General features: G+C 42.2%; 3 protein-coding genes across 5 annotated transcripts; 1 reads left to right on the top strand and 2 right to left on the bottom strand.

Annotated features, from left to right (window-relative positions):
* Nucleotides 1–10,721: 10,721 nt before the first annotated feature.
* Nucleotides 10,722–16,332, bottom strand: prrt2 (proline-rich transmembrane protein 2). Of its 2 annotated transcripts, XM_082545295.1 has the most exons (5): nucleotides 15,804–16,332; nucleotides 14,440–14,728; nucleotides 13,954–14,252; nucleotides 13,730–13,859; nucleotides 10,722–12,682 (listed from the first exon to the last, which is right to left on the bottom strand). In XM_082545295.1, the coding sequence occupies exons 2-5, from the start codon at nucleotides 14,669–14,671 to the stop codon at nucleotides 12,666–12,668; spliced, it is 678 nt and encodes a 225-aa protein (XP_082401421.1). In that variant the 5' UTR covers nucleotides 14,672–14,728; nucleotides 15,804–16,332; the 3' UTR covers nucleotides 10,722–12,665. The 2 variants fall into 2 exon arrangements, with proteins under 2 accessions (XP_082401421.1, XP_082401420.1); XM_082545294.1 differs by lacking the exon at nucleotides 10,722–12,682 and having other exon boundaries at nucleotides 12,727–13,859.
* An 89-nt stretch (nucleotides 16,333–16,421) lies between these two features.
* Nucleotides 16,422–23,143, bottom strand: kif22 (kinesin family member 22). 2 transcript variants are annotated; one of them, XM_082545282.1, is made up of 13 exons: nucleotides 23,019–23,143; nucleotides 22,547–22,741; nucleotides 22,309–22,436; nucleotides 21,982–22,133; nucleotides 20,583–20,792; nucleotides 19,800–20,190; nucleotides 19,258–19,375; nucleotides 18,947–19,046; nucleotides 18,357–18,537; nucleotides 17,759–17,853; nucleotides 17,276–17,476; nucleotides 17,139–17,198; nucleotides 16,422–16,627 (listed from the first exon to the last, which is right to left on the bottom strand). In XM_082545282.1, exons 2-13 carry the CDS (start codon nucleotides 22,732–22,734, stop codon nucleotides 16,598–16,600), a joined length of 1,854 nt encoding a protein of 617 aa, XP_082401408.1. In that variant the 5' UTR covers nucleotides 22,735–22,741; nucleotides 23,019–23,143; the 3' UTR covers nucleotides 16,422–16,597. The 2 variants fall into 2 exon arrangements, with proteins under 2 accessions (XP_082401408.1, XP_082401409.1); XM_082545283.1 differs by having other exon boundaries at nucleotides 23,054–23,142.
* A 152-nt stretch (nucleotides 23,144–23,295) lies between these two features.
* On the top strand, nucleotides 23,296–26,579 carry pagr1 (PAXIP1 associated glutamate-rich protein 1). The gene is made up of 5 exons (XM_082545293.1): nucleotides 23,296–23,745; nucleotides 23,991–24,185; nucleotides 25,566–25,902; nucleotides 25,993–26,081; nucleotides 26,173–26,579. The coding sequence occupies exons 2-5, from the start codon at nucleotides 24,023–24,025 to the stop codon at nucleotides 26,406–26,408; spliced, it is 825 nt and encodes a 274-aa protein (XP_082401419.1). The 5' UTR covers nucleotides 23,296–23,745; nucleotides 23,991–24,022; the 3' UTR covers nucleotides 26,409–26,579.
* The last annotated feature ends 434 nt before the right edge of the window (nucleotides 26,580–27,013 follow it).

Consider the following 27,013-nt stretch of genomic DNA (forward strand, 5'->3'; position numbering starts at 1 on the left):
TAATACTGGCGGATGTTTTTTTTCCTCTGATCGTCACTGGATTGACAGCACGAGCTGATAAGAAAACTGGTTCTTCCACGTCGATGGTTCGTGTGTGATCTACTTGCATGTTCGGTGTTGATGGAGCAAACTTTAAAAAAAAAAAGAAAAAAAAGGTTGGAAATGTTCATCAACGTGTTGTTCCCTAGAAGAAACTGTATTTTATTTAACGGTAATGGCTCTTTAATGTTGTTCGCAGTTGTTTGACGTGTCAGCTCTGATATCGGTGTCGGTCGGTTTTGCTTCACGTTCCCTACTTTGTAAGGCCAACGTCAGTAACGGGAGTTTCACAGCAGCAGAGCGTTTTACGGCGAACCATGCATGACTGTACTCTGGCACAGTAAATAAAGTCACATGCCTTTGTTTCATATACAAATTGTAAATATGAACCGGTGTAGAGCGCTGTGCTTTATGGTGACTCCATGGCTGCTGCTTTACTGTCGACTGCTTTCAGCTGCAGGTTTTCTCTGTGTGGTGAACAGGCATGCTCACAATGCCATTGGTGTTAATATGTAAATATATGTGCGCTGTTTCACTTGTTTGGGATGTTTGTCTTTTGCAAAGCTTGCATGGTTGTTTTTATCTTTGTTTTAGTCCACAGTGGACTCCTTCAATCACACAGCCTGGTAGGAAGCCAGTAAAGCTAATACTGCCACCTGGTGTTGTTGAACTGTAAGTGCAGCCTCTTCTCTGACTACAGAGAGCAGAAGTCCATCCATCAAATGTGTAAGGTGAAAGGAAACCAACACACACACCAACTTTCTGCTCCAGTAAACAATAACTGCAGCAATTAAAACATAAATTGAATCTTTACAAAATGTAATAAATACAACTGCAATTAAAAAAAATGTTGCTGGGATGCTTTGTAAAATAAACAGAATTCAGTGATTTGCAAAGTTCATTTTATTCACAGTAGATCATAGAAAACATGTGACATGTTTAAACTGAGGTATTTTACTACTTCAAGCAAAATATTAGTAATTTTGAATTCAGTGGCAGCAACATGTCTAAAAATTGGAATGGAAGCAGCTATGAAAGCTATACTGAAGAAGCCAAATGTGGGCAGGAGTCAGAAACACTGTTGTGGTGAGAGAGTGTCGATGCAGCGTGGAAAACTCTTCTGTGGTCAGACAAATCTAAATTTGAAATTCCTTTTGGCAAATATGGACGCTGCATCGTCCAGACTAAGACTAGATCGATGATCTGACTTGCTTGCATCTCTGATGGTTTGTGCATTAGTGCCTGTGAAATTGGTAGCTTGCACTGGATATATGATCAGTATATGAGTATTTACAGGTTTTAGAGCAGCAGAAGCTCCAATCCAGATGACATGTTTGGCCTAGACATGGAAGGCCTAGAAGATTTCAGCAAGGTGATGCTAAATAGCATACTGCATGTATTTCAGCAGCATGGCATCACAGCAGAAGAGTCAGGGAGCTGAAGAAGCCTGCCCGCTATCCAGACCTTTCAACAACTCAAGCATTGGCTCATGGGCCCAGGACTGTTCAGCGGCTAGATCCATGTCAGATTATGATGGGACAAAAATCCATCAGCTGGTCTCCACTGTTCCCAGATGTCTATGAACTGTTGTTAAAGAGGAGGGGATGCTAAACAGCGGTAAACAAGACCCTCTCCCAACTTTTCTGAGACATGTTGCTGCCATAAAATTCAAAAATAACCTTTATTATTTCTTAATAATGGTACACTTTCTCTGTTTAAACATTTGCTGTTTTCTATGTTCTGTTGTGATTTACGAGATTCATTTATATTTGTAACATTTTGCACAGCTTTCCAACTTTTTTTTTTGTAAATTCAAATGCTGCTGAATTTATAGTGGGAAATATCTGCTGTAAAACGTATCTTTCTGGGTTTGAGTCTTGTGATTTTTACTATGCTTACTGACAATGAGAAAATGAAGCAATGAATCGACATTATTGCTTCCGTTTCAGTTCATTTCACTGTCAGCAGCTTTCAGTGAAAATCCTTACAAAAGCTCCAACCAGCAGCTCAGCACCGAACTGCACACAGACACACTTAACAGCTGGCTGGTGAGCAGAGTGGAGCTTTTAGCAGCAGAGCTGTTTTGTCCATTTAGGATTTAGGAGGAGGAGGAGCTGTAGTAATGCTATTTACCATCTTTTAGCTGTAGAACTGATTGGCCACTAGCATGTATGAAATAAACTACTTTCTCTCTGTGATGGCAGCGAGGTGAGGATCTTCAGTTTATCCACACAAGAGCATCGCCTTATTTTCTTTCCTTCCTTGGCTTCACGCAGATGCTCTGTGTGATCAGTGGAAGACTCTGGGCTCTAAAACAAAACAAAAATCCAAGTTCTGTTGCTTGTATCATTCTTTTGGGCAGATTATCTTAAAATTTATGACTCCTTCAACAGATTTGAGTTCACCGACATCACTGTAAGGGAGACTGCCGCACTTATGCGTTCCCACCGCCGTGCATTACAGTCCCCTTAGTGCAGTGTGGTTTTTCCTGCCATCACTGGCCTCAAAAAGCTTCTGCCTGTCTCTGCATGTTCTTTACAAATTTAATGAAAGGCATCTTATCCTTTAAACTTCTGAATTATTTCCATCCCTCTGTCAGATCTGGGTGGACTTTTATTTTATTCACTTATCGGATGAAGAAAGATAATAAATAAGATTTTGAAGCATTTCTTCTCATCCAGATCAAATTAGTTTACAGTATCATCATGACTTATTGAATGTTTCACTTGTTCCATTTGACAGGCAGGTGAGAGCCTAGCATTGAGACTTCCTTTTTATACCTTGTGTACCCGAGTTTGTGTGGGCAGGACGCCCTGAGTGTTGACGTGAGCTAGCTGACTGACTCAGCATTACGGGCAGTGAGACAGAAGTTCATTCCAGATAATAACTGGGAAAAAAGGCTTCAGAGAAACACGTGAAGCTGCCAGCAGCTGTGCAGTTTGTGATTACTGTGCATTTTCTCCAGTAGCCTGAGCGAGAAAGAAGCTCTGTGTGAAATGAGATAAGGCTGCCACGGTTTCATCTTAGTCACTGTTTGTTCCTGGATCTGCTCGCACGTCAACACCATCACTGCTCTGTGATTACAGGAAATAAAATGGCTTTATTTTGGTGATTCTACTATTGCAAATACAGGTAACACGGTAAAAAGTCTAATACACTTTGTATAATGTGATTTTAGATTTAAATGATTTTCATAAGTCACTTTCCTCTAACAGCAGGGACACAATTAGGAAGGATTTACACTAAACAGTGACCTACTAATTTCCATATTGTATTGAACAAGTCTTCTTCTTGTTTTTTCACTTAAAGTCACTTAACACTGACCCAAGAATCATTTAAGCATAAAAACGGCACCCAGCTCAAGAGATGAACCAGTGCTGTGCCTACTCATAACAGACAACCAATTTAAAATGATCTGTTACTAGCGGGCATTGTGCATTCTTGTCTCTTTAGTTGAGTCTATGAAAAATCTCAAACATAATACTGGTAACACAGATAACAGGTATAAAATAATACTTTTTGTGTTCTCCAGGAGCTATTAGACAAAACCCTAGCATGTCTCAGCATGGTGTGCAGCGTGTCCTTAAAAATGTGAGGAAAACTGACAAGTGGACGACAAACGGCAGGTCTAAGGCTGAAAGTCAGTGGCAACGGGTCTGATGGAGATGATGAAATCCTTGGTTCAAATCTTCATCAGTTTGTAGAGGTGGTAAGAAAAGATGTACAACAGTGACTGTCAAAATTTGTGGAATTATGAATTCAGAAAAGTACCATCAGCTTTTGATCCAACATGTGGTAACATCTGGAAAACATAGGCTTGGCAGCAGCTTAATTTTTCAGCATCACAATGATCCCAAACACACTGCCGAGGCAGTGAAAGAATACCTGAATAGAAAAAACAGTGGAGCACTATCAGTGACGGATTGGCCTCCCCAGAGGCAGTGAGGTGCAGTGAGAACAGGACAAAAGTCAGCCAACATCCAAAGAAGAGCATTCAATGTCCTTCAGGAAGCCTGGGGTCCATTTTTCTAGCAAAATATACATTTAAATAGAGTGTGGCTCAAGATTTTCTCCACATTGCCATATTCACAAGCTAATGTAACCCCATATAAGCCTTAAAATAATCAAATTTTACCATCTATTCTCTACAAATGTAGCAAAGTACTTTTAAAGCTATCATCACTCTGTTCTGGTGGCGTCAAGTTATTTAAAATAGTTTCTATAAACAGGAATTTTCCAGCTGTAAGAAAAACATGAGCAAGTTTTTGCAGCTCATAGAAAAGAAAAGAAAAAAAAATCAAATCTCCTATTTTTGCCGAAGCTGCAAGAAAGAAAATTGGACTGCTGGTTTTGAGATCAAAACTGAGATTACTGTAAGGACAAAACAAAAAACAAAAGTGGAGGAGCATTTGAGGACATTAAAGTTTTAAACATCTGTGAGGCGAAACGAAGCCTCTCCTGGTGATAAAGAGGTTTAATTAAAAGCAAATGATCAGCGGTTAACAGAGGCTCCACAAATAACATCTAAATGAAGCAGCCACCAGGTGTAAAACACCACAGTGGCATTTAGCGAGTCGATAGAAAGAGGAATTAAACTCAATAAAAAAACTGTACAAAAATGTGAAAATAACAAATGTAAATTATGTTTGCATAAGGAAACTCCTTTAAAATTGAGTGTATTAGCCAAACCCAGATTGTGTCCTGTCTGTGGGGATTAGTGCCAGCAGAGCACACATAATGCAATATGAGAGCTGCTGTGTGGTCCTCTGAAAGGGCTGTGTGCTTGTATCATAACACTAATGCTTTTTATTAGGAAACTGCAAAGAAGCTGCTGAAAATAAAAGTGGGTAAGGATGAAAATTATCTCCGACGGTGCAAGCAAACTAAGATTTGTTCAAGAATATATATTTTTGGTGATTTTCCTGCAAAGGAGGACAACACTCCTCATGCACTTTTCACAATGAAGAGCAGTTTCCATTACAGAGCCATTATGGGTGCATTACTGCCATCTAGCTGGGATTGTGATGAAAATTCAGAGGGTGCAGTTACAGCAGGGGGGTGCTGGATGTGTGGCAGCAGTGCCGTACGGTAATAATGGGCCACACAAGGGCCTGAAGCTCCCAGTTTCTATTAAGAAGCATTTGTGTGAATATTATAAAAGTACTCAATGATAACCCAGTTCAAGAGTGGAACTGCACGGATTTAATCAATTCCAGCTTCTCTCATCTTCTCATGCTTGCTCATGGAAAACTTTGGAGATGGTTTTTGCTTTAAAGATGATAAAACTGTCCATGCAAAATATAAACAAAGGGCTTCAAATGGGAATCAGTACAAATGACGTTTCAAAAAAACTGCCTTTTCACCAGGCTCAGAGCAAGAAGTTAAATACAGTTTTTCATGCATCGGCTAATTTTGAGATTTTTGACTATTTTGCTTCCATAAAATGTTTTATTTTGTTCAGAATGCACAAAAAAGCCTAAAATAACAGTTAAATGTGTTTATTTTACTGCACAAACACTAAACAAAACATAACATCTTGATGATTTGGGGAGTTTCTTGGTGATATCTATCAGGCAGGCAAGCACTACGCTCAGCATATCCAGGCTTTCTTTACATTAGCTGGCTCAGCAAAACCTAAACGCTCTGTCAGAAATAACGGTCAACATGACAGTGGTTATCAACCTTTGTCGTTAATTCAGGGCTTCCAGCTTCAGGCTCAGTGCACGCTCACATAAAAGGGCACTTTGAATCTCTTGCTGCACAAACGGCAGGAAAGTGGACCAAACTGAGCGTCGCCTGCTTCAGTCAGAGAAACAGCTATACAAGTAAAATGGCAAAAGGAAACAAAGTAAGAAAACTGTTGATGTTTCCCACTCGGGAAACAGTAATGTGACACGGAGCTGCACATTAGTGCTCTGAAACTTTATAAGTGACGTATTTAAACATCAGTCTGCTCAGATCTGACTGTCCAGTGATGGAAGTGTGGAAAAAGTCAGATTATTTGTACTGATTCAATGATCTTACTGATAGACATCCTACAAATGGACTGATTCATTTACTAATCTGTGTTCTACTCCTTTCAACTCCAGCAGTGAAAACGAGACTTCAAGCATAAAAATATTTTTGTTTTCCGAACGTGTGCTGTGATTTCCTGTGACCACGAGTCATATTTTACACTGCAGCATTAGTAACACATGCTCAGCAGGTTGCATGTTGTATTCCTTAAGCGGGAAAAACCTCCTTGGGCCTTTTGTAACACAGTAAAAGTGTGTCGCTTCCAGCTGATTCTAAACTGCAAACATTACCTGCTCTGGACCAGGCAGCATTAGTTGCTATGGTGACACAGTCAGGTTCAAAGATACTCTCCTCCACATGATCACAGGTGATGCAGACTGAAAGCAGGTTGTGCTGCCCTCTGTTGCACTGAGGACGTGTTATCTGAACATATGTGACACATGTTGACGAAAATATACAATCAATAATGAGCTGAATTAATAATTAGTTCAGCCTTCAGGGAAATAACAAATATCTAAGCAAAGGAAACACGCTGTAACTCTCTCGATCTCTCTCCAAGTGTAAATAATAAAATTAGATTCTGACTGAGTGTCACAGGTTCTTGCTGTAACACCTCGGCTTTTTTCCACCCCAGCCGTGACAAGACAACATTCCTGCGGCGGAGCCGTCAACAGTTTCTCTAAAAAAAGATCCACAGCAATCCGTCTCCGAGCGTTAATTCCCACTCACAGTGGCTATTTTGCGGCCCCAGTTCTCTCTGCACATTAAGCGGGCACTAAGAGAACAGCGTCGCCGCAGGTCAGTAGATCTCATTATGCTGCTTCTGCGATGCAGACTGACAGGACGATCACGATGCATCCAGCCGCTGCCAAACTGACTCACGGCCGCAGTGTTTGTTTGACCCAGCTGCATAATCCATGACCCACTTACTGCATCTGGATGCGACTATGTCTGGTACACTGATCCCCTTTTGAACTGTTACTGTACTGTAGACATACTAAAATTAGCTGAGTACACAGGAAAGTAACTGTCAGAGAAATCACGCTGGTGGGTTTGAATTTGCTGTTGTCAAATGTTGTGAAAGCTGTTTTTGTTAACGTTGGGGTTTTTTTCCCCTTTTGGGGCACAGTAAGACTATTTTTGAAAGTATTGCAGAAACTTTGCCATGTTTACTTTATGTGCATAACATATTTTTTTTAAGTTTATTATTACAACAGAGCATTTTCTTCACTGGAAGCTTACATTTGTATGTAGATACTGTTGTGTCCTGCATTCACACCAAGGACAGAACAGGAAAACATGTTATCAATGCAGGACATGCTGGCACCTTTATTATCCTGCACACTTTTGCAAGTCAAAAAATACATTTTCCTGTCAAGGTCAATAGCTGGAATATCGCTTGCATGGGAGAGATAGCAACAGAGTGGGCTTATAATTTACAGAGATAAAAGAAGAAACTTGTTTCGAGACCAGAATGAAAGCAAATGTAAACAATGTTTTAAAATAATTACACAAATTAGTGAGCAACCTGAAAAAGTAGATTTTACAACAGTTTTTTAAATACATTTTTGACATTTAAGTCAAAGATACTGAATCCTCAAGTTCAGATAAGACTTAACTTTTAGAATCTACCTCGTTTCAGTTGTTATTAAATTAAAAAAAAACTCAAAACTTAAAAAGTACATTTACATTTTTTTTTAAATTGGCATAAAAGTTCAAATTCAAAAAGTAGAAAAATGCCAGAAGAGCGATTTTGTATTTTAAAATAATATTTTGAAACCACTTTTGCAACATCTGGGTTTATATTTTTATATATAATTTACACAACAAATGTAGGTTTTAGTGTTTTGTGCGTGGATTACTTTCAAATTAGTGGGTGGGACACAAATCTTCGGAGATGTTACACCAATCAAACTGTTAGGGTACTACATTCTGTACTACACCTGGATTTATTGGTTGATCCTGATGATTTTTTTTTTACAAAATTATGAAGGAATTCTGCTGCAGTATATCAATGAAACACATCAGCATTTTTCTTTGGACTCTTTAAAGAGTTTCAAATGCAACGCATAGCCACGCAGATCGGCTAACCGGTGCTAATTTAATTGGTGCTACAGTAAGTAACAGACTAAGATCAAATAATTTCACTCACCAGAACTGAAGCACAATTTGTTCAGTGACCTGCAGCACACAGCAGGACACTGTGGCTGTCAGAACTTTTTCTCTAAAGCAGCTCATGTTCCAGATTAGAAGTAAGATGGGAAAATAAATGCAGGGAATTTTGGTTTAAACTGATGACATCACCACTGGTTTCAAGTAAATGTTTAGTGCTAATTTATTTACCAGTTGTTACCATGCTAGCACCTGCTACATTTCTAACCAGTATAAATGTACTCAGCAGCACTGAGAGCTTTGGGGGTGTTTTTCTGACTTTAAAGTCTCACTCCTTACCAAATGACTTAATGCAATTAGAAATGTCAGTTAAACGCTTAATGCTGACCTATTAATCAGTCAGGAATAATAAAGGAGGCTTACTCAAGGGATGAACCAGTGTTGTGTCTACACATAACAGACAAATTAGAAGAACCCGTTTTAAAAAGCTTGTCACAAAAACACATTGTTTGTTCCAACTTCATTGGCTGAATCTATGAAAAATTCCAAGGTTAACACGGTTTCACAAAAATAAAATTATACTTTTTGCCCCAACAAGGTGATTCCAAGGAGCTGTTGGCTGAAAACCTGGCAAACGTCAGCAGTGTGTACAGTGTGTCCTTAAAAAACTTGAGGAAACTGGACAAGTGGAGGACAAAAGAAGGAGCAGCAGCTGTCTACAGACAGCCCTGGCCTGTCTACAAAACTGTCTACAGCAGATGAACAGTATCTGAAAGTCATGTTCTTAAGGGAAAAATCCTAATCCTAATTCTCTTGTATGTTGTATGTAGGTCCTGTACCAAGAGCAAATACTTGATACGGGACCTGAGAGATGCATCTTGCCCTTTAGTTGATCCATATACTGTTTAATGAAGCTTCATCAGATCTCAGTGGAAGAGTGGCTGTCAATAAGCCTTTCTTATGGAAGGGAAACGGGGAGAAAAGGCTGAAGTATACCCGAGTGTACAAGAATTGCACCGGAAATCACGGACAAGTCAGTATTGCTTAGAGAGGTCAGGAAAGAGGTACAACATGACGTGTCTACAGTCCTCCGTAAAACATGGTGGAGGTTCTGCCTTGGTTTGGAGCTACATTTCAGCCAGTGTTGTTGGTGAGCTTGCCTTGTATTTTGTATAATAAGATTGGCAAAAGCTTCGTTTTTAAGCATAACAATGATCATAAACACACTTCCAATGCAGTAAAAGCATACCTGGATAGATGAGCCTGGACTTCAACAGAGCAAAAGACAGCCAACATCCAAAGAAGAGCTTTGAATGTCCTTCAAGAAGCCTGGAGAACTATTCCTGAAGATGACTTAAAGAAATGATAACAAAGCTAAGAGAGTTCAGACTGTGTTGAAGAATAAAGGCTGTCATTACCAAATATTCACTTTCAAGCTTGTTAGAATCATAGACTATTTGTTTTGTACTGTATTTATATTTATATACTGTATTTTCATTCATGTGTGCATGTTTCTATGAATTGCTACGCCCAGTTCCCATTTTTCTAGCAACATATAAATAAATTAAGGATGTCTCAAGACTTTTGAACTGCACTTCACCCTAAAATTGGACTGTGTTACAGAAGAGGAGCTATAAAGCAATTCCTACTTTTGGATGCTCATATTAAATATGGCCAAAGTTTCACATAATGAGATCAGCGAATGCGTAAGCAATCCCCGCGAGCCAAAAGCTCAGACTTCAGGCTCCTCTAGACTCGATTTAGTCCGACAAGTCATTACCACCCTGCTACACAGAGAGCAGATATCCTCAATACATTCATCTCAGGCACACAACTCTGTCTCTGAGCACAGCAGCACCATCCAGCTGCCTCTGTTTGCATGGGGCAGTCCATCAGAAGAAACTTGACATGAAGGAAGGGTGGCCCTTAAAGTGAGAGCAGCTGAAAGCAGAGCAGTGCCTGAACTCTGAGTCATGCAAAGCTAATCCAGCAGAGTGAGAACCAAAAATCTGGAGCTAAAAAAGAGCAGCATACTGTCTTAATATTTCAAGACACTGGCCCAGTTGCTGTTCTTGTTCATGAATGATTTTTGAAGAAGAAAGCTAGTAACCACTTCTTAAAGAGTGTTAAAAAAACAAACCTCAGGAGGAAATAATGAAGGAAATTTTTTGCTTTGATTTCATTGAAGTCATCTGAGGCTTATGTTCGCTCTACTGGCGGTCATGCAGTGCAGTGTTTCCTTCTGGCTCGAGGCCTCTGCCTTCAGCATTTTGCTCTTCCTGCTGTCTTTGCACTCTGCTGCCTGACAACAGCAGGCGCTCTCCATCCCAGCAGCTTACACGCCATCACGGCACTGAGGACTACACCAACGCTTCCCCCACCCTCCACCCCAACTACACTCCTTTCCCCTTTTTTTTTTAACTCCACTGATGCAAAAACACAGTCTCTCCTTAACGGCTTAGCTCTCCTTTCACTCACTTTTGACGCCGCCTTTATTCTGCACAGCCGCTGATGCTGTTTATCCCTCCAAAGCAACACTGAAAACAGGTCACATGCATTGTGTCTTTATTATAAATGTGCTGCAGAAGTATAATATTCCAAGTGTCAGCTTATCTTTGCAATTTGAAACTTCCATCATCATACATTACAAAAAATCAATAAATAAACAAAAAGAAAACAGAACATGCCAATAACCACAAAGATCATAGAAGCCTGGTGGGAATACAGTGGCTGTCTGGAGGGTATCCAACAGCTTCAGCGCCTACATCAGATCTTAATTACGTAAAGGTAACTCATATCCACTGGAGGATTAGCACAATATCTGCAGAGTACATCAACTGTAGATTACAATCAGTAAATTTACATTATTAACAAAGGGGGGCGGGGATGGTTTGTATATATATGCCGCAGTTGTCTCGACAGAAAACTATCTGCAGGGCCAGAACTCATGATGAGACCCTTGAAGTCGCGGCATTGGAAAATCTGGGACACAGCAAAATAAAGTTTTTAGTCACTTTATCGATTAAATCACAGTGAAAACCACAAGTAGATAAAGATTAGAGGTTAGCGAAGGATACACAGGAGATATTAGAACAACGATAACAAACCCGGCTTTTAAAATGATGTTCTTCACACTAAAATGCTACGACACTGCTACTTCAGAGCCCCCACCCATGTCTGATCTAGTGTTTCACAAACACCTACAACGAAAAGGTGCTGACTCATCCAGGTGGGAATCAACTACGGAGGGTATTTTATTTCTTTTTCTTTTTTTTTTAAGTATAATATAAGAACAATCTGTCTGCTTTCAAAGCTCGGGCTACCTGAGGCTACAGCCGCATCTTTGACTAAACAATCACAAGCTATTTAATTTGTTAACCAAATAGTGATGCCCGCACTGCCTTACAGCTGCCGCTCCGCTGCGGCGCAGCACTTCCAGAGTTTCAAAATCAATCCCTTACAAAGATTATCAAAAGACAGATGGTGCGGCATCACTGACTTCCCTGTAAAGTCTGTGTGTTTTGTTTTGTTTAAGCTTTAATCACTACAGCGTGACTTTTTCCCTCCTTTCTCCAGCTCACAGTGGTTGCAGGTGTCGAGCAGATACACAGTATAGTTGCACAGAGCGAAAGCACATCTCGATGCTTCCCTCCACATCAACTGGTGAGAAGTGAGGTCTTTGCAAAGCAAGAAACTTTTTTTTTTTATCCCCTTGCTCTAAATTCTTTTATTTGGCACATATTTCCTCCTCGCTGTGTCGACTGTGCCTCCGTAATCCCCTTTTCCGTTTTAGCACCCACGGCTTGGTAAGCCCCGCTTTCATCCTCCTTTTAGTCGGCCCGTACGCTCAAACACAAGATATCATGGAGTCATTTTGAGCCACGGAGCAAGAGACAGTCTGAAACAAGAGGACATAACTGGGATTCAAAGGGTTTCCTCTCCGCTGCGCGTGTGAGTTCATGTGCGCAACACAAAATCCCGGAGCCTCTCTGTGCGTTTGAGGGGGATTTAACCAGAGAGGTCATTTTTTGTTGGGAAGTTGAGAGGCGATCCCTCCGCTGCGCTCTAGTCCACCAGTTTGGAGGCTTGTGATGAGATCTCTTCAAGAGTTCGAGTGTCTCTGTGTTGGAAATCATTCCAAACGTGTTGGCCGGAATACGAAGGGACTGATTAAAGTCTGTCTGTTCCCTTCTCTCCAATCTAACGTCCCATGGACCCCTCCCCTCACACCCTCCCCAGATTTAGAGTAGCAGCATTTGCATATTTTATTCTCTTCCATTAGCAAAGAAGAAAAGAAAAGAAAACAGGGGGGCAGGAGGGGGATTTATATCGATTACAGAAATATAAGTAAGCGCTGTATATCGCGGGGAGGTGGGGGGCAAGGGGGTGTGGGGCACATTTGTCACACATCCAGGTAATGACTAGGCAGGTAAAGATGGTGGTGCAGGTGCGGGGCCAGACGGTCTGTTGCCTTATCCGGTTTCATCCTGGGATGAAACTCAGGGTTTCACATTTACTAAAAAAAGAAAAGGAAGCATATTAGTCAGAGCTTTATATTCTGCAACTTCATATGGATGTATAAACTTTCACAGACCACAGAGGACAGTTACATAATGAGAGAAGAAGAAAAAACAAGGATTGCCAAATCCCAGCGCTCTTCAACTCAAGTTGAAGTTGAGTCTACAGTTGTTCTTCCAGTCATTGAGCTAATTAGCACATCTCTTGGCTTAATAAGACCCACAAGGCTGCAAATGGGCACGCTCAGAAATAAAGCAGAAATAAGTGTAATCTGAAGTGAAAAGGCATGATTGAGAATGACTAAACTGCACGTGTCTAAATGTAGAAGAACAGCAAAACAAAAAATAAGACAGAGGCTGGTCCCTTTCTTTGCGAGTCACTGAAATAATCACTGATCTGTTATCAGAATCCTTTTTATTTGCAAACGTACAATAAAAAGCACATTTGTCCAGCTCCCGAGCCGGTCAGCAGCTCACGAGCTGGGCATACAGTGGTTATACATGTGGTACAGAATCAACAAGGCTTCACATTTTGTACAAGCAGAGAGGGCAAGGCGTGAAAACAAGACAGTGGACTACACACGTCACTCTACAGATACACACACGGCAAAACCGAGGCATGCGGTCGGTTACAGCTGTAGGCCACCCGTGCAAACATGGAGGAACACGTCAGAAAATGTAGATCTGCGTCTGCTTCGGGAGGGCTTAATATGTTCTGATCTCTGTGCAGCGGCGACATGGTTTCTAAAGGCTAAAGTGCTGCAGTGTATAAAGCCACGTGCAGGCGTTGGGGCTAGCGCTCTACTGTGCAAACACAGATAGTAATAATATCAGTGATTAAGGTCAGACTGTGCCAACAGAGCTGAATATATTATGCTAGTATGATGGGATAAACGGTGACAACAGCAGGTTGTGGAAGCTGCGACACATCCTTCAGTAATTCACGAGACGAGAGGAGAGTTCGCAGGAAAGAAGCGGCTCAGCAACACAGGAGGTTAAAAAGGAGAGGTTAGGGGGGGTTTAAAGGTCAGATTTGGGACACTCACTGGCCAGGTTGACAATGCAGGCGATGATAATGATCGTCCCTCCTACTAGTGAGACCATGGAGAGCATCTTGGCCACGCGTCCCAGACGCACGGCGCCGTCCAGATTTCCCTGCTCCAGACTGTTCTTGGACTGAGGGAGAAGATCAAAGCGTCTGTTAGCATCAGCGTGATTAAAAAGAATAAACTCCAAAAACCAAACACACACACACAAATCCTGCTCTCACCATGATGGAGTAGACAAATCCAACAATGTTGATGGGCCAGACTGGGCAGAAGCAGGCCAGCACGGAGAGGAGGAGGTAGTCTTTGACTTTGGAGCGGTCCAATGGTGGGTTGGTGGCGATGCTGGAGTGGCGAGAAAGCGACGGCCTGGGCGAGAAGGCGGTGTAGCCAATGGAGCTCGCCCTGCTCCCCTTCCTGGTCTTGCCGTGATGAGGGTAAGAGATGGAGTGCTGCCTTCTCGGAGGAGAGGAGACGACTGGAGAGGTGCTCTTCTCCTCGGACACTGAGTGGATCCCGTTACCTGCGTGTGAAGGATGAAGAGGACAAAGAGGTAAAACGCCAGTGCTCACACGCCTCCCGTGCTCTCCCGGGAGTTCATCCACGCGCAGGAATTTGACTTTCCCCCAGCGAGCTGACTAAGCAGCTGCCCGACCCTGCCTCCCTCCCCACCCGCTGCCTGGCTATGAGGTCAAACTCAAGTCACTCACCGTTCTTCAGCTTCTCGTTGATGACTATGACGAGCTCTCCTTTGGATTTGCTGCGGGCAGGCCTGGTGCCAGCCGGGCTGCTGCTGCAGCTGTGGATGAGCTCTTCGCCTCTGACTGGCAGGCACAGCTCAGAGACGGGGGCCTGGCTCGACAGGGAGCCGTCTTGGTCCAGAAGCGATGGTTGTTCTTCCACAGGCCAAAGGCCGGGGGCGGGCATCATGTTCACAGCCATGCTGACAGAAAGAGAAGCCCGTGTTCGTGGTCCGGTCCTGCACGTCTGTAGTTACACCTGGGGCCAGAAAGTGGTTTTAAACACATTCATAAACAAAAACTGTTCCTTCCCATCTGCTTAGGGATTGTGCAAAAATCACTGCAGTGGAGAAGAGGGCAGACAGATGGAGCAAGAGATAAATCTTTTCTTCTATTTAAACAATTTTTTAATCAAATATTTAGACCAATTTTTGCTATTGGAGGACAGCAAAATAATAGCAAGTCTATAGATGTTGAGTTCTTGGTCACAGTCTCAACCCAACAGAAAGCAGCTATAGGAAAGTAGGGCATAGTATCAAATGAGCCACAAATGACCTAAAAGAGATTAAACGGTGCCTTCATGGTTGGGTTGTTTGCCTACAGTTTATTTAGTAAAACTCTACTTGTTTGAATCAGTTTGCAGATGCTGGGGAGCAGCGCTGCCTCCCTGAAATGAAATATTTATATGGCTGGCAGGGGATTTCTAACTAGCAGTTTTCATAAACACATCCCGTTTCAGCAGATTTCAGAGTGGATGTGGGCTCAATATCACCCATAAGCCTCTTTATAATCCCCTTTTGAACGTCAGATGACATCTCACGTTTGATCACTGCTCACAGCTGCTGAGGGATGGATGAGCAAAACACAACTGTAAATAAGGCCTCCAAGACTCGCTTTCTCAGGTAACAAAAAGCAGGTCAACAAAAAGGAGGAGCGGAAAAAAACAGGTATGGCAGATGGAGACGGCTTTCCTGCCTCGGTCTCCGTGCAGGTGTGTACATAGCTTTATTTCACCGTGTGTACACAACCGCTCACCGACATATGGTGGCCGGTTTTGCCGGACGCAGAACAATAGCTAGAGGACACAGCGGTAAAAAGGCTGAGGACAAAGGGGGGAGAAAACTCGGATAGAGGCCAACAGGGAGGGAGGGAGGCTGCTCGTTAATTAGCCTGCCGCTGATGGGTTGGATTCAGTGGATGTGCGCTGCTAAACTGCACCGATAAGCAGGAAAAACACATGCACTGGATTCACAGGAAATGACTGGAATACATAAACAGCCATTTGTGTATCTCGCACCCATCAATCCATCAAAGGGAAAACTAATCAAACTGACCTTTGTTTCCGTCCCTTTCTTTTTTAATCCAGCGCTTGCCTCGTCGTCATCACGTCGCTGGATTGTGCATCGTGGTAACCTCACTCCCAGGTGGGGAAAAAAACACAAAACTGTCAGACGTGACCAAACATCTCCAGAGCGCAGAGGGTTTCTAGACGTGCTCCGTTTAAAAGCCCGATCATATGATTTATGTCCAGTGAAAGCTGAGGGAGGGAAAAAACAGAAAGCGGTGGGGCTGGTGTAGCCTTGCGCCAGCGCAGTGAGCTGGGATGGATGGAGTCTCCTGGATATCAGGGTGGTTCAGAGAGGAGGGGTGTGTGTGCGTGTAACGAAAAGTGAAATCAACCAGAGTACGTGCTGTGGAGGAAGAGAAAAGGTGTGTGTGTGAGAGATGTGCTGTAGGGGGCGGTGGTTTATAGCATCCACCTACCGCCGGTGTTAAACTGTGACCTGCTGTCTGTGCGATGCTAATTAGCCTAATTATGTGTTCACACAAAGAAACCGTGATACGGCGGTGGAGCGTCAGCTCGCATAGATCAGGGTAGGAGACACTGGAGCTCAGGCGAAGGTGACCATAACATTTATTTACCGACGTCAAATAAATACACAAGCATCCAATAACGTGATATGGGAGGTTTATTAAAAAAGGACACGCCACCAGCTGGACACAGCAGACATTACATAAACACGATGACAACAAGCATTTAAAAAAAAAAGAAAAAAAAGAAAAATGGGGTGGCTTCAGATAAAAAGTAAAGTATGTACATGACTTGTATTAAAAAAGAAGAAAAAAATCATTTCCCCATGGCACTCACGATGTTTGCCTGCAAATAGAAGAAAAGAACAATGAATACAAACCAAGAGAAGCAGAATATCAATCAGATGTTCAGTTATGGAAGGATTATATTTATTTTGGTTAATATTAGGAGCAGAAAACGTGTTTTTGTAACCAAACCTGATTTTTATTTAATGTTTAACACATTAATAAAGTCTAATGAAGTTGCCATTTAACCTAGCTCGCCACAGGGAGCGTGCAAAATTAAAGCAAAATCACTGAAACAGAATGCAGTACAATAATCTCCATCTAAATTATCCCATTTTAATAATTGATGAGGACAGAATTGTAAATCACAGTAAAAGCGTCTGCTGCTAAGCTAAAAGTGATCATACTCAAGTTTTAGCAGGTTTGTCAACCCCTGCTACCTCAAAATCAGCTGATGGGAATGTTTTTATTTTGGAGGGTTTTAGAGGTGCTTCTAAGAACCTGAAGCAACCCACCAAAAAGCAGAGTGGCAGAAGATAACCACTTACAATGACAGCAAGAACCTAGCTTACCTTCATGAAGGAGGAAAATCTCTTTTCCGTCATCCCCTCAACTTGTATCAGGTCTTCCACCTGCAGAATAGCAATCATATAGTCTGTGCATGTATTTATATTATAGAAGCTACAGTAAATAAGGTTTGTTTTCCAACCTTTGCGAAGTGACCGTGGATCTCCCTCCAGCCCAGAATGAGCTTCGCCTTCTTGTCACCGATCTGCTGCAGACTTTTCAGCTCTTTGAGGCAGCCTGTGTTCAGAATTTGCAGGATTTTCTGCTTGGACTGATCCACCATCGACTGGTCAAGCTGGGACTCCCAAGCACTCTTTGTGTTGTTCTCTTTACCACCTGGTGACTGATAGGACAAGAAAAGAAATATAAATGCACAGATATACAACCAAGCCGTTAAAACATTTTTGCTATCAGACAACACAAGCAATCTACTTTAAATCTGAACGTCTCTCCACTGGTTGGGAGAGGAAGGCAATTTTAACCAAACAAATTTGAGACCCTTTCTGCATCTGTTGAGTCAGATAAACACATTGAAGCTAATGCACGTTGTCAGCTTGTATCTGATGCTTGCAACTCTGCAGATGTGTCAAGTTAAGCACAGCACAGTCAAGGCTCAGTTGCTGACCTCAATCAGGTCTGAATACGTCTCCTCTTTCTTCTTGATGCATACAGACTGCTTTTTGACCACAAGAAGCTGCTGAAGGGGCTGGCGCTGGGACACTGAGGGGCAGGAAACAGGAAGACATTGCATTAGGACAGGATCTAAGACAAATATTCTTACTGCATATAAAAAACAAACAAACCAACAACTGCATTTTAAAATTAAAGTCAAATTTTTATCACTTGAACCATTTTAAAGAAAAATGCATGCAGGAGGCACTAAGAAAGGTTCTCTGGCTCACTCTCAGTGTTGCTGAGGGTTGTAAAAATAATTCTCTCTCATCATCATTTGATACCTTCTCTGGCTCCAGTATTGTAGATTGAGCTTTTGCATCACATTGCAGCCCATCAATAGCCGCAGTGAATCAACATGACAGAATTAGCGAGTCACTAATCTTTAGTGAAGCACTCAAATAAAGAATTTAGTGAGTCCTCAGTCAAGGTCAGCAGTGTGTGATACCTCTATAGTCTTTAACACTGTAGTAATTTCTTCATGAGGCAAACAATCTATGGAAATTCACTTAGTTACAGTACGATCATCTGCTCTAGGATTTCTAACAGACCTTGCAGCGGTTGGACCACAGCCTGCTGTTTATTGGGTTTTGTGGCATCTGACTGTTTTCTCCGCAGGGCAGTTGTCTTGTTCTCGAAGTCGGGCTCTTGTCCTGTAATCGACTTTTCTCCAGCCAACTGACTGAATAGCATGGCCTTGCTCTCAAGCTCCCTCTGCTTCTCTTTGAGCTCCTGCACAAAACAACAACAACAACAAAAACAAAGAAGCATAACAAAAGAGACCAAGTACAGCAATTAAATATTGACTGGGCAGAAAAGGGCGGCCAACGTTACAGCCTTTCCAACTTGATATTTCCATGTATGCATGCATGAAGATGTCAATTTATAAAAAGGGACAGCAGATGATGATTTGTATCTCTCCCATAGTAATCCCACAAAGCCCAGGTGTTGCTAGTGGGACTGTTGCAAGAGAGAATTAGTTTCAGCACCAGCTACCAAATCCTGGCCTACTGTTCAGAGACCACGACCTGCTTAAGATGCTGTCTCACTGTCCTCTCGATACCACTGCTTAGAGCAACTCTAAACTAAACAGAGCATTCTTCAAGTCAGCCATGTGGACAAACTAGATGTGCATTTTCACCTTGATCTCTTTAAGCATGGCCAGTCTCTCTTTGTCCTGGGAGCTCATCGTTCTCTTCTCCAAAGCTATTAGTCTATCCATCAGTGACTGGTCTGATGAACTAAAGGGGCAGACAAACAAATCATATTAGACAAAGAGGCTGAAAAACAGGGCAGACAGTACGATTTGAAACAAGTCAGGTATCAAAAAGTCATGTTTACAGGATTCCAGACAGACCTACACACAACAGCATCTTTCTCCGTCACAAAGCCTTTCACGTCAGTCAGACATAATACAAACCAAACAAATAATCAGTCTGTGTGGTCTATAACCTGTGGTTACGTGTAGAGGGTGAGGCATCGTGTTCGGATTTCTTCTCCTCTTTATGCTTCTTCTTCTGTGGCTCAGTGCCAGACCCCCCTGTCTCTCGTTCCTCTCTGGACCGCTTCACTGGAGACGACGGCAGATGGAAAATTAACAGTTTAGTATTCAGTGCAGTGTAACAACGGTGTCTGTGGGGGCTCTCTAGAGTGTAAAGCAACTCAGACAAAAATGGCACAGCATCAGTCAAAGCTGCATTGCAGTGCTTGAATTAAAGCCAGCCGCAGCAGGTAAACATGAGGAACATCTTTGAGAGAGTGCAGTAGGAAAGACAACATCAGAACAGCAAAAATGCAAGTGGAGCACCAGTTTTACAAAAAACAAAAAAGACAAACATCCATCTGACCCAGAGACAGCCGTTTACTGTTAGTCACCATCCTCTCGGATGTGACATGGGTGCCCCCTGTTGGCCTTTGGCTCTTCCTGTTTCCCAATAAAATGCCTTTTTATACTCTAGTGGCCCCTAACTGAAAAAAGTGAGTGCTTTTCTCACCTGGCACCACAGCCACAGTTTCGCGGGTGAAGGGCTTGTTCACAATGAGCTTGGATTTGGCCGCAAAGTTGAGTGCACTGAAGGTGTCAAAATAATATTTGTACTCTGGTGCAATATTGGTGATCATGACGGAGTGTGCCGAGCCCCCCAGAGAGTCCTGCAGAAGCCGTGTTAGTTTACTGTCCCTGTACGGCACGCGCACCGAAGTGCCCGAGTTTAGAGAGTCAACAACTTTGCTGAGTGTGAAGAGAGACAGGTTGATGGCACCACTCTCCTTCAGGCGGATGCCCTGGTTGCCGGTGCGGCGGTTGTCCTCTGAGCCAGCCAAATCGACCAAGTACAGTTTGCCTGTCTGTTGTCTGTGGGGAAGTTGCTGCTGAGTCCGTACAACCTGTATCATTGCAGAGATTAAGAATGGAAAAGCAGCAGCGACACAGAAGTCAGGCAGGAAAAACGAGGAGGTGGTGAAGAGTCATGGGGTGAAAGGAGAAAAAAAAAAAATACGAGGATTACATTTTATGAAAACATGACAACAAAGGGAAAAAACAAAGAATAAATGAAGAAAAAGGACAGCAGATAATGGTTTGTGTTTCTCTCCCATAGTAATCCCAGGAAGCACAGAAGTTGCTAGTGGGACTGTTGCAAGAGAGAATTGATTTCAGCACCAGCTACCAAATCCTGGCCTACTGCTCAGAGACCACGACCTGCTTAAGATGCTGTCTGGCTGTCCACTTGACACTAACAAATAAAACAGTTCAATAAACTACACCAAGATCATCAAACCTTAATGAGAAGGATAGCGTGGCTGCGGCTGGAACGCTGGTTTAGCTTAGTAGAAGCTGTAGTACGGTTGAGCGTCGCAGGGACAAAGTGTTTGTCAAAATCTGCGAATTTGCTAATGTTCATGTGTGTCAGGCCAGGGATAAGGATGTTCTTGTCTTTGTCCTCTCTGATGGGTAAATCCTGGGAGTTTGGCGACAGAAGATCAAGCACCTGAGAAAGGACCAGAACAACAAGAATAAGAAAGCGGTAATTGATGAATGATGCACACTAAAAGAAAAAAGGTACATTTAAAAGGTTCAGAGGCCATGCAGTGGAAAATGTAGTTAGAAGGTTTTTCAGTAAATTCAAGAAGACTGGAGGCTAAAAAGCTGTGCGCGCCCCCTTGTTTTATTAAATCATGCTGAGGGCCAGTGACCTGAAACTGAAAGGGTAGGCTGAAAATGTTTTCACACATGAAATTTTAAGTCAACCGATTCAAATATTTTCCACATTTGTTCATTTTGACAGGTAGCGCAACAGGAAATAAATCTGCTTCAAAAGGCTTCATACTACGACATGTGTATGATGTATGATGGTGTCTACAAAAGGGAACTGCATGAATACAGCAGGTAAGAGCTGTCCAATCTGACAATGCACTGAGTTTTTATTAGAGAGCTGGCAGGTTAAAGGCTGGCTAACATCCTATCCGACTGCATCAGATATCTGCATTCTCACATACAGCTCTGCTGGGTGGGGCCAAGGCTACCCTGCACGTGCCAAAACATCTTAGTTTGGAATACACCATCTGCATAATAATACTGTTGGCTTAAATTTGCCGAATTAAGGGAGTCAGCTTTTGGTCAACATAAAATCTTCTAAGGGTATTAATAACATTTCTAGAGAAGTGTCCATTGGAAACGGAAATATTTCCACTTTTAAAATGAACATAAAGGCAATTTTATTTTCAATACAGGGTTTTAATCAGGGCTGAAAAAAAAGATTGACCACACTATAATGATTTTCTGTTTTATACAACAGAGTTTCGCTTCCTAGGGTGATATAACAGGGAATTTCATAGAGTTCTGTCAATTAAGGTAACCAAGATTCAATACCTGAGCTGTTTAGAGACATTTGAAACTATTTTACAACCTTTGGAACAAGTAAATACCAAAGGTTCATTTGATCCATTTAAATCTAGAAAAAAAAAAAAAAAAAAAAAAAAAAAAAAAGGAACACAACCACCACAAATCCCCCCCCCAGCTCTCTATAATGCTATAAAATGCAGAAACACACTTCTTAAGAGCAAAGACAATGTTTTCTAACACCTCAACTTGAATGACCACCAGCTGCATTACTTTGCTTAATCATGAACAGAAAGCCAGAAATAACCGTACGCTCTTTCTACTTAAACCATTCATACCTTCTCATTGTAAATTTCCAAATACGACATGCCAATGCTATAGTCCCATCCATCACTCGCATCCTTGGCTTTCACCAGCTTGAAGACCTCACGAACAGCTCGGGGAATCACACCTGGCTGCTCTGAACTCCCCAGCATGGTGTGGGTCTTACCTGTGAAAGAGGATGCAAAAGCCTAGAGTTAGAAAAGGGTGTCTTTGAGGAGCCAAAATATCTATAAACAAAATCATTGTGACCTCTCACAAGTCTTAACAGCTTAATTTATAAATGCATGTGCACAGCTAATATACACGTTTCTTGAAACCCTGTAGACTGTGCTTCAACATACCAGCTCCTGTTGGCCCATAAGCAAACACACTGGCATTCTGTCCGTTAAAGATGTGCGGCAGAATGGGCTTCACTGATGAGAGGAAAACTTCTTGCTGCGTCGTTTGTTCACCATGAAAAACGTCGAAGCTAAAAACAATAACAACAACCACAGCTCTCTTAATATTTAAAGCTAGACAATCACTGAAATCTTTACCGATATGCATATATACATAACAGATTATTAGGAAGGCACTGACTGGTATTTAACAGTTTCTGTGGCGTTCCTCCAGTTGATTATCTCCAGGTTTTGAGAGTCCAGGCCTCTTACACACGGTCCCTCGCTTTTCTCATCTTCTTTGTTCATATACGGTCGCAGACGAACAGCTACGCGGACCCTGGATGTCTTCTTGTTTCCTCCATCTGATACCGCCACACGCGTCGCCATTATTGCGCTTCCAAAAAGAAAGGCCCGAATAAAGTTTAATAATAAGCTAACTAGTTAGCCACGAACGTGCTTGAAAATGACAGTTTGTGTATAACAGCACTGCATTAAAACGCATGGCATTCAAATGAAACCTCTCCTGATAAGCTGTGTTTCCTTACTGACGAAAGCCTCTCTCGGCTAATAACAAGCTAAAGCTGGATAGCTCAGTCATAACTTCTCCAAAGAACGGATGCTTCTCGACTGGCTAATAATAGTCACAAAGCCAAAGCCTGCTATATGCTTACCGATATTATTTGAGAATGTCTGAGACAAGCCACACCTTTGTTATGCCCTAAATTTTCCTTCCAGCAACATTTCGGACGCTTGGTTTTAACAATGGCGACCGCGTCCCTTAAAAACTTGAGCGACTAACCGAACACTTTTTCAAATGCAGAGCGCAGAAACCGGAAGCGGCCGTAAACCAATCAGAATTTTTTTTTGAACCAATCAGAACTCGCACAAATACTGGCGCCTGTTTTACGTCATGCGTCCATATTAATGTGATTTGTGGCTTTTCTGATTACATTTGTCAGGTTTACGCTACACAAACGTACATATACGTACGTTTTAAAAACAACAAGAACAACATGAACAGAAAAGCAAAGGAAGCTAATACAAATTTCGCTCTGTCTGCCCGGAGACCTGCTCGCGCTTGCGCAGTGTGCAGGAAGTCGCGTCGAGCGTAGATCTCCAAACCATTCCCCTCTACTGCTGGAGTGTCCGCTCGCAGTGAGTGTGGATTATCCACATGACGTTGTATCAGCGATGAGGTGAAGCTCCCCCGCCCCGGCAGTGCAGAGGCTCAGGCAGATCCCTACAGCCAAAATGGCGCAATGTTTACGTCTGTGCATAAGCGTTTGTTATACTTAGTGACTCTCATGGGGAGTTTTTACTGGAAAAGTATTTGACTCAACGTTTTAATCGCTTTCACAGCAGCACCGATCCGGAAGAAGCCGTTAATGACGATTTAAGGCACGTATCTTATTAGCAGATTAACTACTGTTTAAGAAATAGCTGGCGGTTAGGCCTGACGTTAGCTAGCCGCTTGTTTTAGTTGACTGTACGTTCACTTATCCTTTAACAAAAGTAAACAGCTACGGCTAAAAGTTATAGCCTCTAAAAAATCCTCTTAATCTACACAGTTGTGTATACCCGAAGTTAGTTTCAGCTGCACTAAAATGTTTTCTAGATCTAAATGGCAGGCTTCTGTTCAGCAGATCTGTTGCGAGAAACTTCACCAGCAGGAAGCATGCAAGCTGAGGCCACAGACACCTCACTGAAAGAGGGCATAGAGGTTCTGAACATGAAGGACTCAGAGGAAGCTGCAGAGGGCAAAGAGGACGAGGACAGCACGAAGCAACCGGATACGGAGATGGCAGAGGAGGACGACGCAACAGCCAAGGAGGATACAGGTACAGTACACGCGTAAAGATACATGCATGGGCAGGTGTAGTGAAAGGACGCACAGTAGACAGGAAGTTTCATTATCAGGGTAAAAGTCTTCAGTGTGGACAAGCATGTCCTGTACAGGTAACTAGTGTGAGTCTGAAGTATCAGCAAGGACAAATATCCGCCCATTTTCTTAAATGCTTATTCACCCAGGGTCTGGTGTGGGTGTGGTGCTGGAGTTGGCATTAGTGTGGTACACCCTGCGCCAGTTCTTTGTATGTAAGTTAAAAAGAAAAAGCAAACAGACTGCTGGGACTAGATATAAGCTGATGTTTCTGTTTTTAACTGTAATATTTGCTTATATTGCTATATAGACTGCAGTCAACTGGATTTATGATGGGGGATGTATATTTAAATGTATATTTAAAATACAGAAATCAAGTATCTTTATGACCCTGCGTCATTATACCTAGATTATCCAATCTAGAGCACTTAACAAAAAAACCTAGTCATCCAAACTGTTTTTCAGGGTTAAAAGACAGCAATAAAATGCAAAAACCATCTATTAAAGAAAACAAAAAATCAATACAAAATATTAATATTAGAATCAATCCAATTGTGAACTTTAAGAAAGTTGGAGGTCTTTTAATTTAAAAAAAATATATATATATATAAGTTAAAAAATGGTTTCTATGAAACTATTCAGTAAAGCCACTATTGCTCAGTAACTGATCCAGCCTTCATTAGAAAAGTCTGTGTTGTTCTGTGCCCTGATGTACTTGATCACTTCAAGTCTTTTGGCTTTTGTATCACTTGCTGCAGAGAATATATTACACACGAGAGAAATGTTATCTCCTGCTATCAATAAATGTCACCACTGATTTTCAAATAGTTTTGCTATTTGCACCCCGATGCCCATCAGTGGGTGTGATGTTGATGTTCTGTTGACATATCAGTCCGTCCCTACGTAGAGCTTGTCACAGAGAAGTCAAAGCAGTGTGTCTGAAAGATGTTTAAATTGGACCTATTATGTGTATTGCTTTCTGTCATACATACAGTACTTTTTGCAGTGCTGATTGCTCCTATTAAACATGGCTAAACCTTCACATATTGAGGTCAGTGTATGTACAAGTAATCCCCTTCAAAAGTCCAGCCTACAATCTACACATGGATCTGTCAGTGGAAGCCAGTATTCCTTATGTGGTTGCCTCACACATCGTCAACACGGACCTGCAGTTCAGACCCTCTGAGGGGCAGCCAATCAGAACAAAAGCATGTAGCTCTAAATTGAAGGCGGGGAGCTACATCAAAGCCCAGTATAGGGTTAATCCACAATAAAATGTCGCTTTATTATTGTTTTTAAAAGAGATTTTAAACTGACTGTGTACGTTTTTTTTTCTCAGATGGGAACACAGATGTAGTGGGAGGAGAGGCGCAGCAGGATGAATCTCAGGCAGACGCAGGGGTGGAGGCTGAAGATGGAAAACAGAAAGCCGAAGAGGCGGACGGTGACTGGGAGCTTCCGTACAGCGACGAGGAAATGGAGGACCCCAAAAACTGGATGCCTCCTCCCGCAGAGATCAAAAGACTCTATGAGCTCCTCGCTAAAGGAGATATGCTGGAATTGAACTTTGTGCCCCTTCCTAGAAGGCCCCCCACGCCTGAACAGACCTCTTCGCCCGAAAGAGACGAAGAGGAGGAGGCAGCCAAGGAACGGGAGAGGCAGGAGAGGGAACGCAAGTCAGTGTTGCTTTTCTTTTTGGTCATTTCAGGATTAAGGAGTTTGGTTCGAGTGCTTTTGGTTGGTCATGTTTCGTTTTGTTTTTTCAGGCCTCCAACTCCAACTGAGTTTGACTTTGATGAGGAGAAAATGCAAACCACTCCAAAAAATGCTTTCCTAAGCCGGCGCAGGACTCCTGGTATGTCACAATCAATTATTTGTGTTGTCTCTTTATAATCTGGACTTTTTTGTCTTTTATTTAATAATGATTTTTGCCTGTTGTCTCCCAGGATCTTCTGCCCGCTCCTCTGTTAAAAGGGAAGCTCGGCTGGACAAAGTATTGTCAGACATGAAGCGCCACCGCAAGATTGAGGAGCATATCATGCGCACAGGAAGAGATCTCTTCAAGAGTGACAAGAAGCTGGAGGAAGCCCTTTCTCCAAACAGCCAGAGGGAGCGGGAGAAGGAGAGGGAACGGGACAGCAACCCCAACACCATCTTCTCACCACGACAGAGGAGATACTGATGGTTTCTTTTGAGACAAGGACTTGCCCAAAGGCATCTAAAGCCAAGCATTTCCCTGAGGCTTTCTAAAAAACTTGAATTTTTTTTAATGTAACAAGTTTTGTATGTTTTATGTGTTTTGTATGATGGCAATAAAAATTTTAACCCTGGAGGACATCCCTCACCTGTTATACTCTGAGCGTACTGACAGTTTATTTCAATCTGTGGCTAAATGAATATGATGATATCGTTATGATTCTAAATTATATAATAAAGCTACTTTTGTCTGCTCCCTTGTCACAGGTGGTGGCCACAGTGGGTAGCTCTGCTTTGATTTGAGTTTTATGCAGGGTATAATATAATGTACCTGAAAACACTATTTAATGAGGATTGCGTTACAAAGTAATTTAACTGATGGAGTCACTTTGATCTTATGAAACTTGTGTTTTTGGCCGTAATGCAAGAATTCATATACTAAATGAAACAACTGGTGACAAAGGTATTTCTCCCATATTGGTTTCTCTTCACTGGCTTCCTTTTTAAATCCAGAATCAAATTTTAAATAATTCTCCTCACATACAAGCTCTTAAATAATCAGGCCCTTTAAAGACCTTATAGTACTGTGTC

This window comes from Aulonocara stuartgranti, assembly GCF_965226115.1.
Source record: "Aulonocara stuartgranti genome assembly, chromosome: 8".
NCBI lineage: Eukaryota > Metazoa > Chordata > Actinopteri > Cichliformes > Cichlidae > Aulonocara > Aulonocara stuartgranti.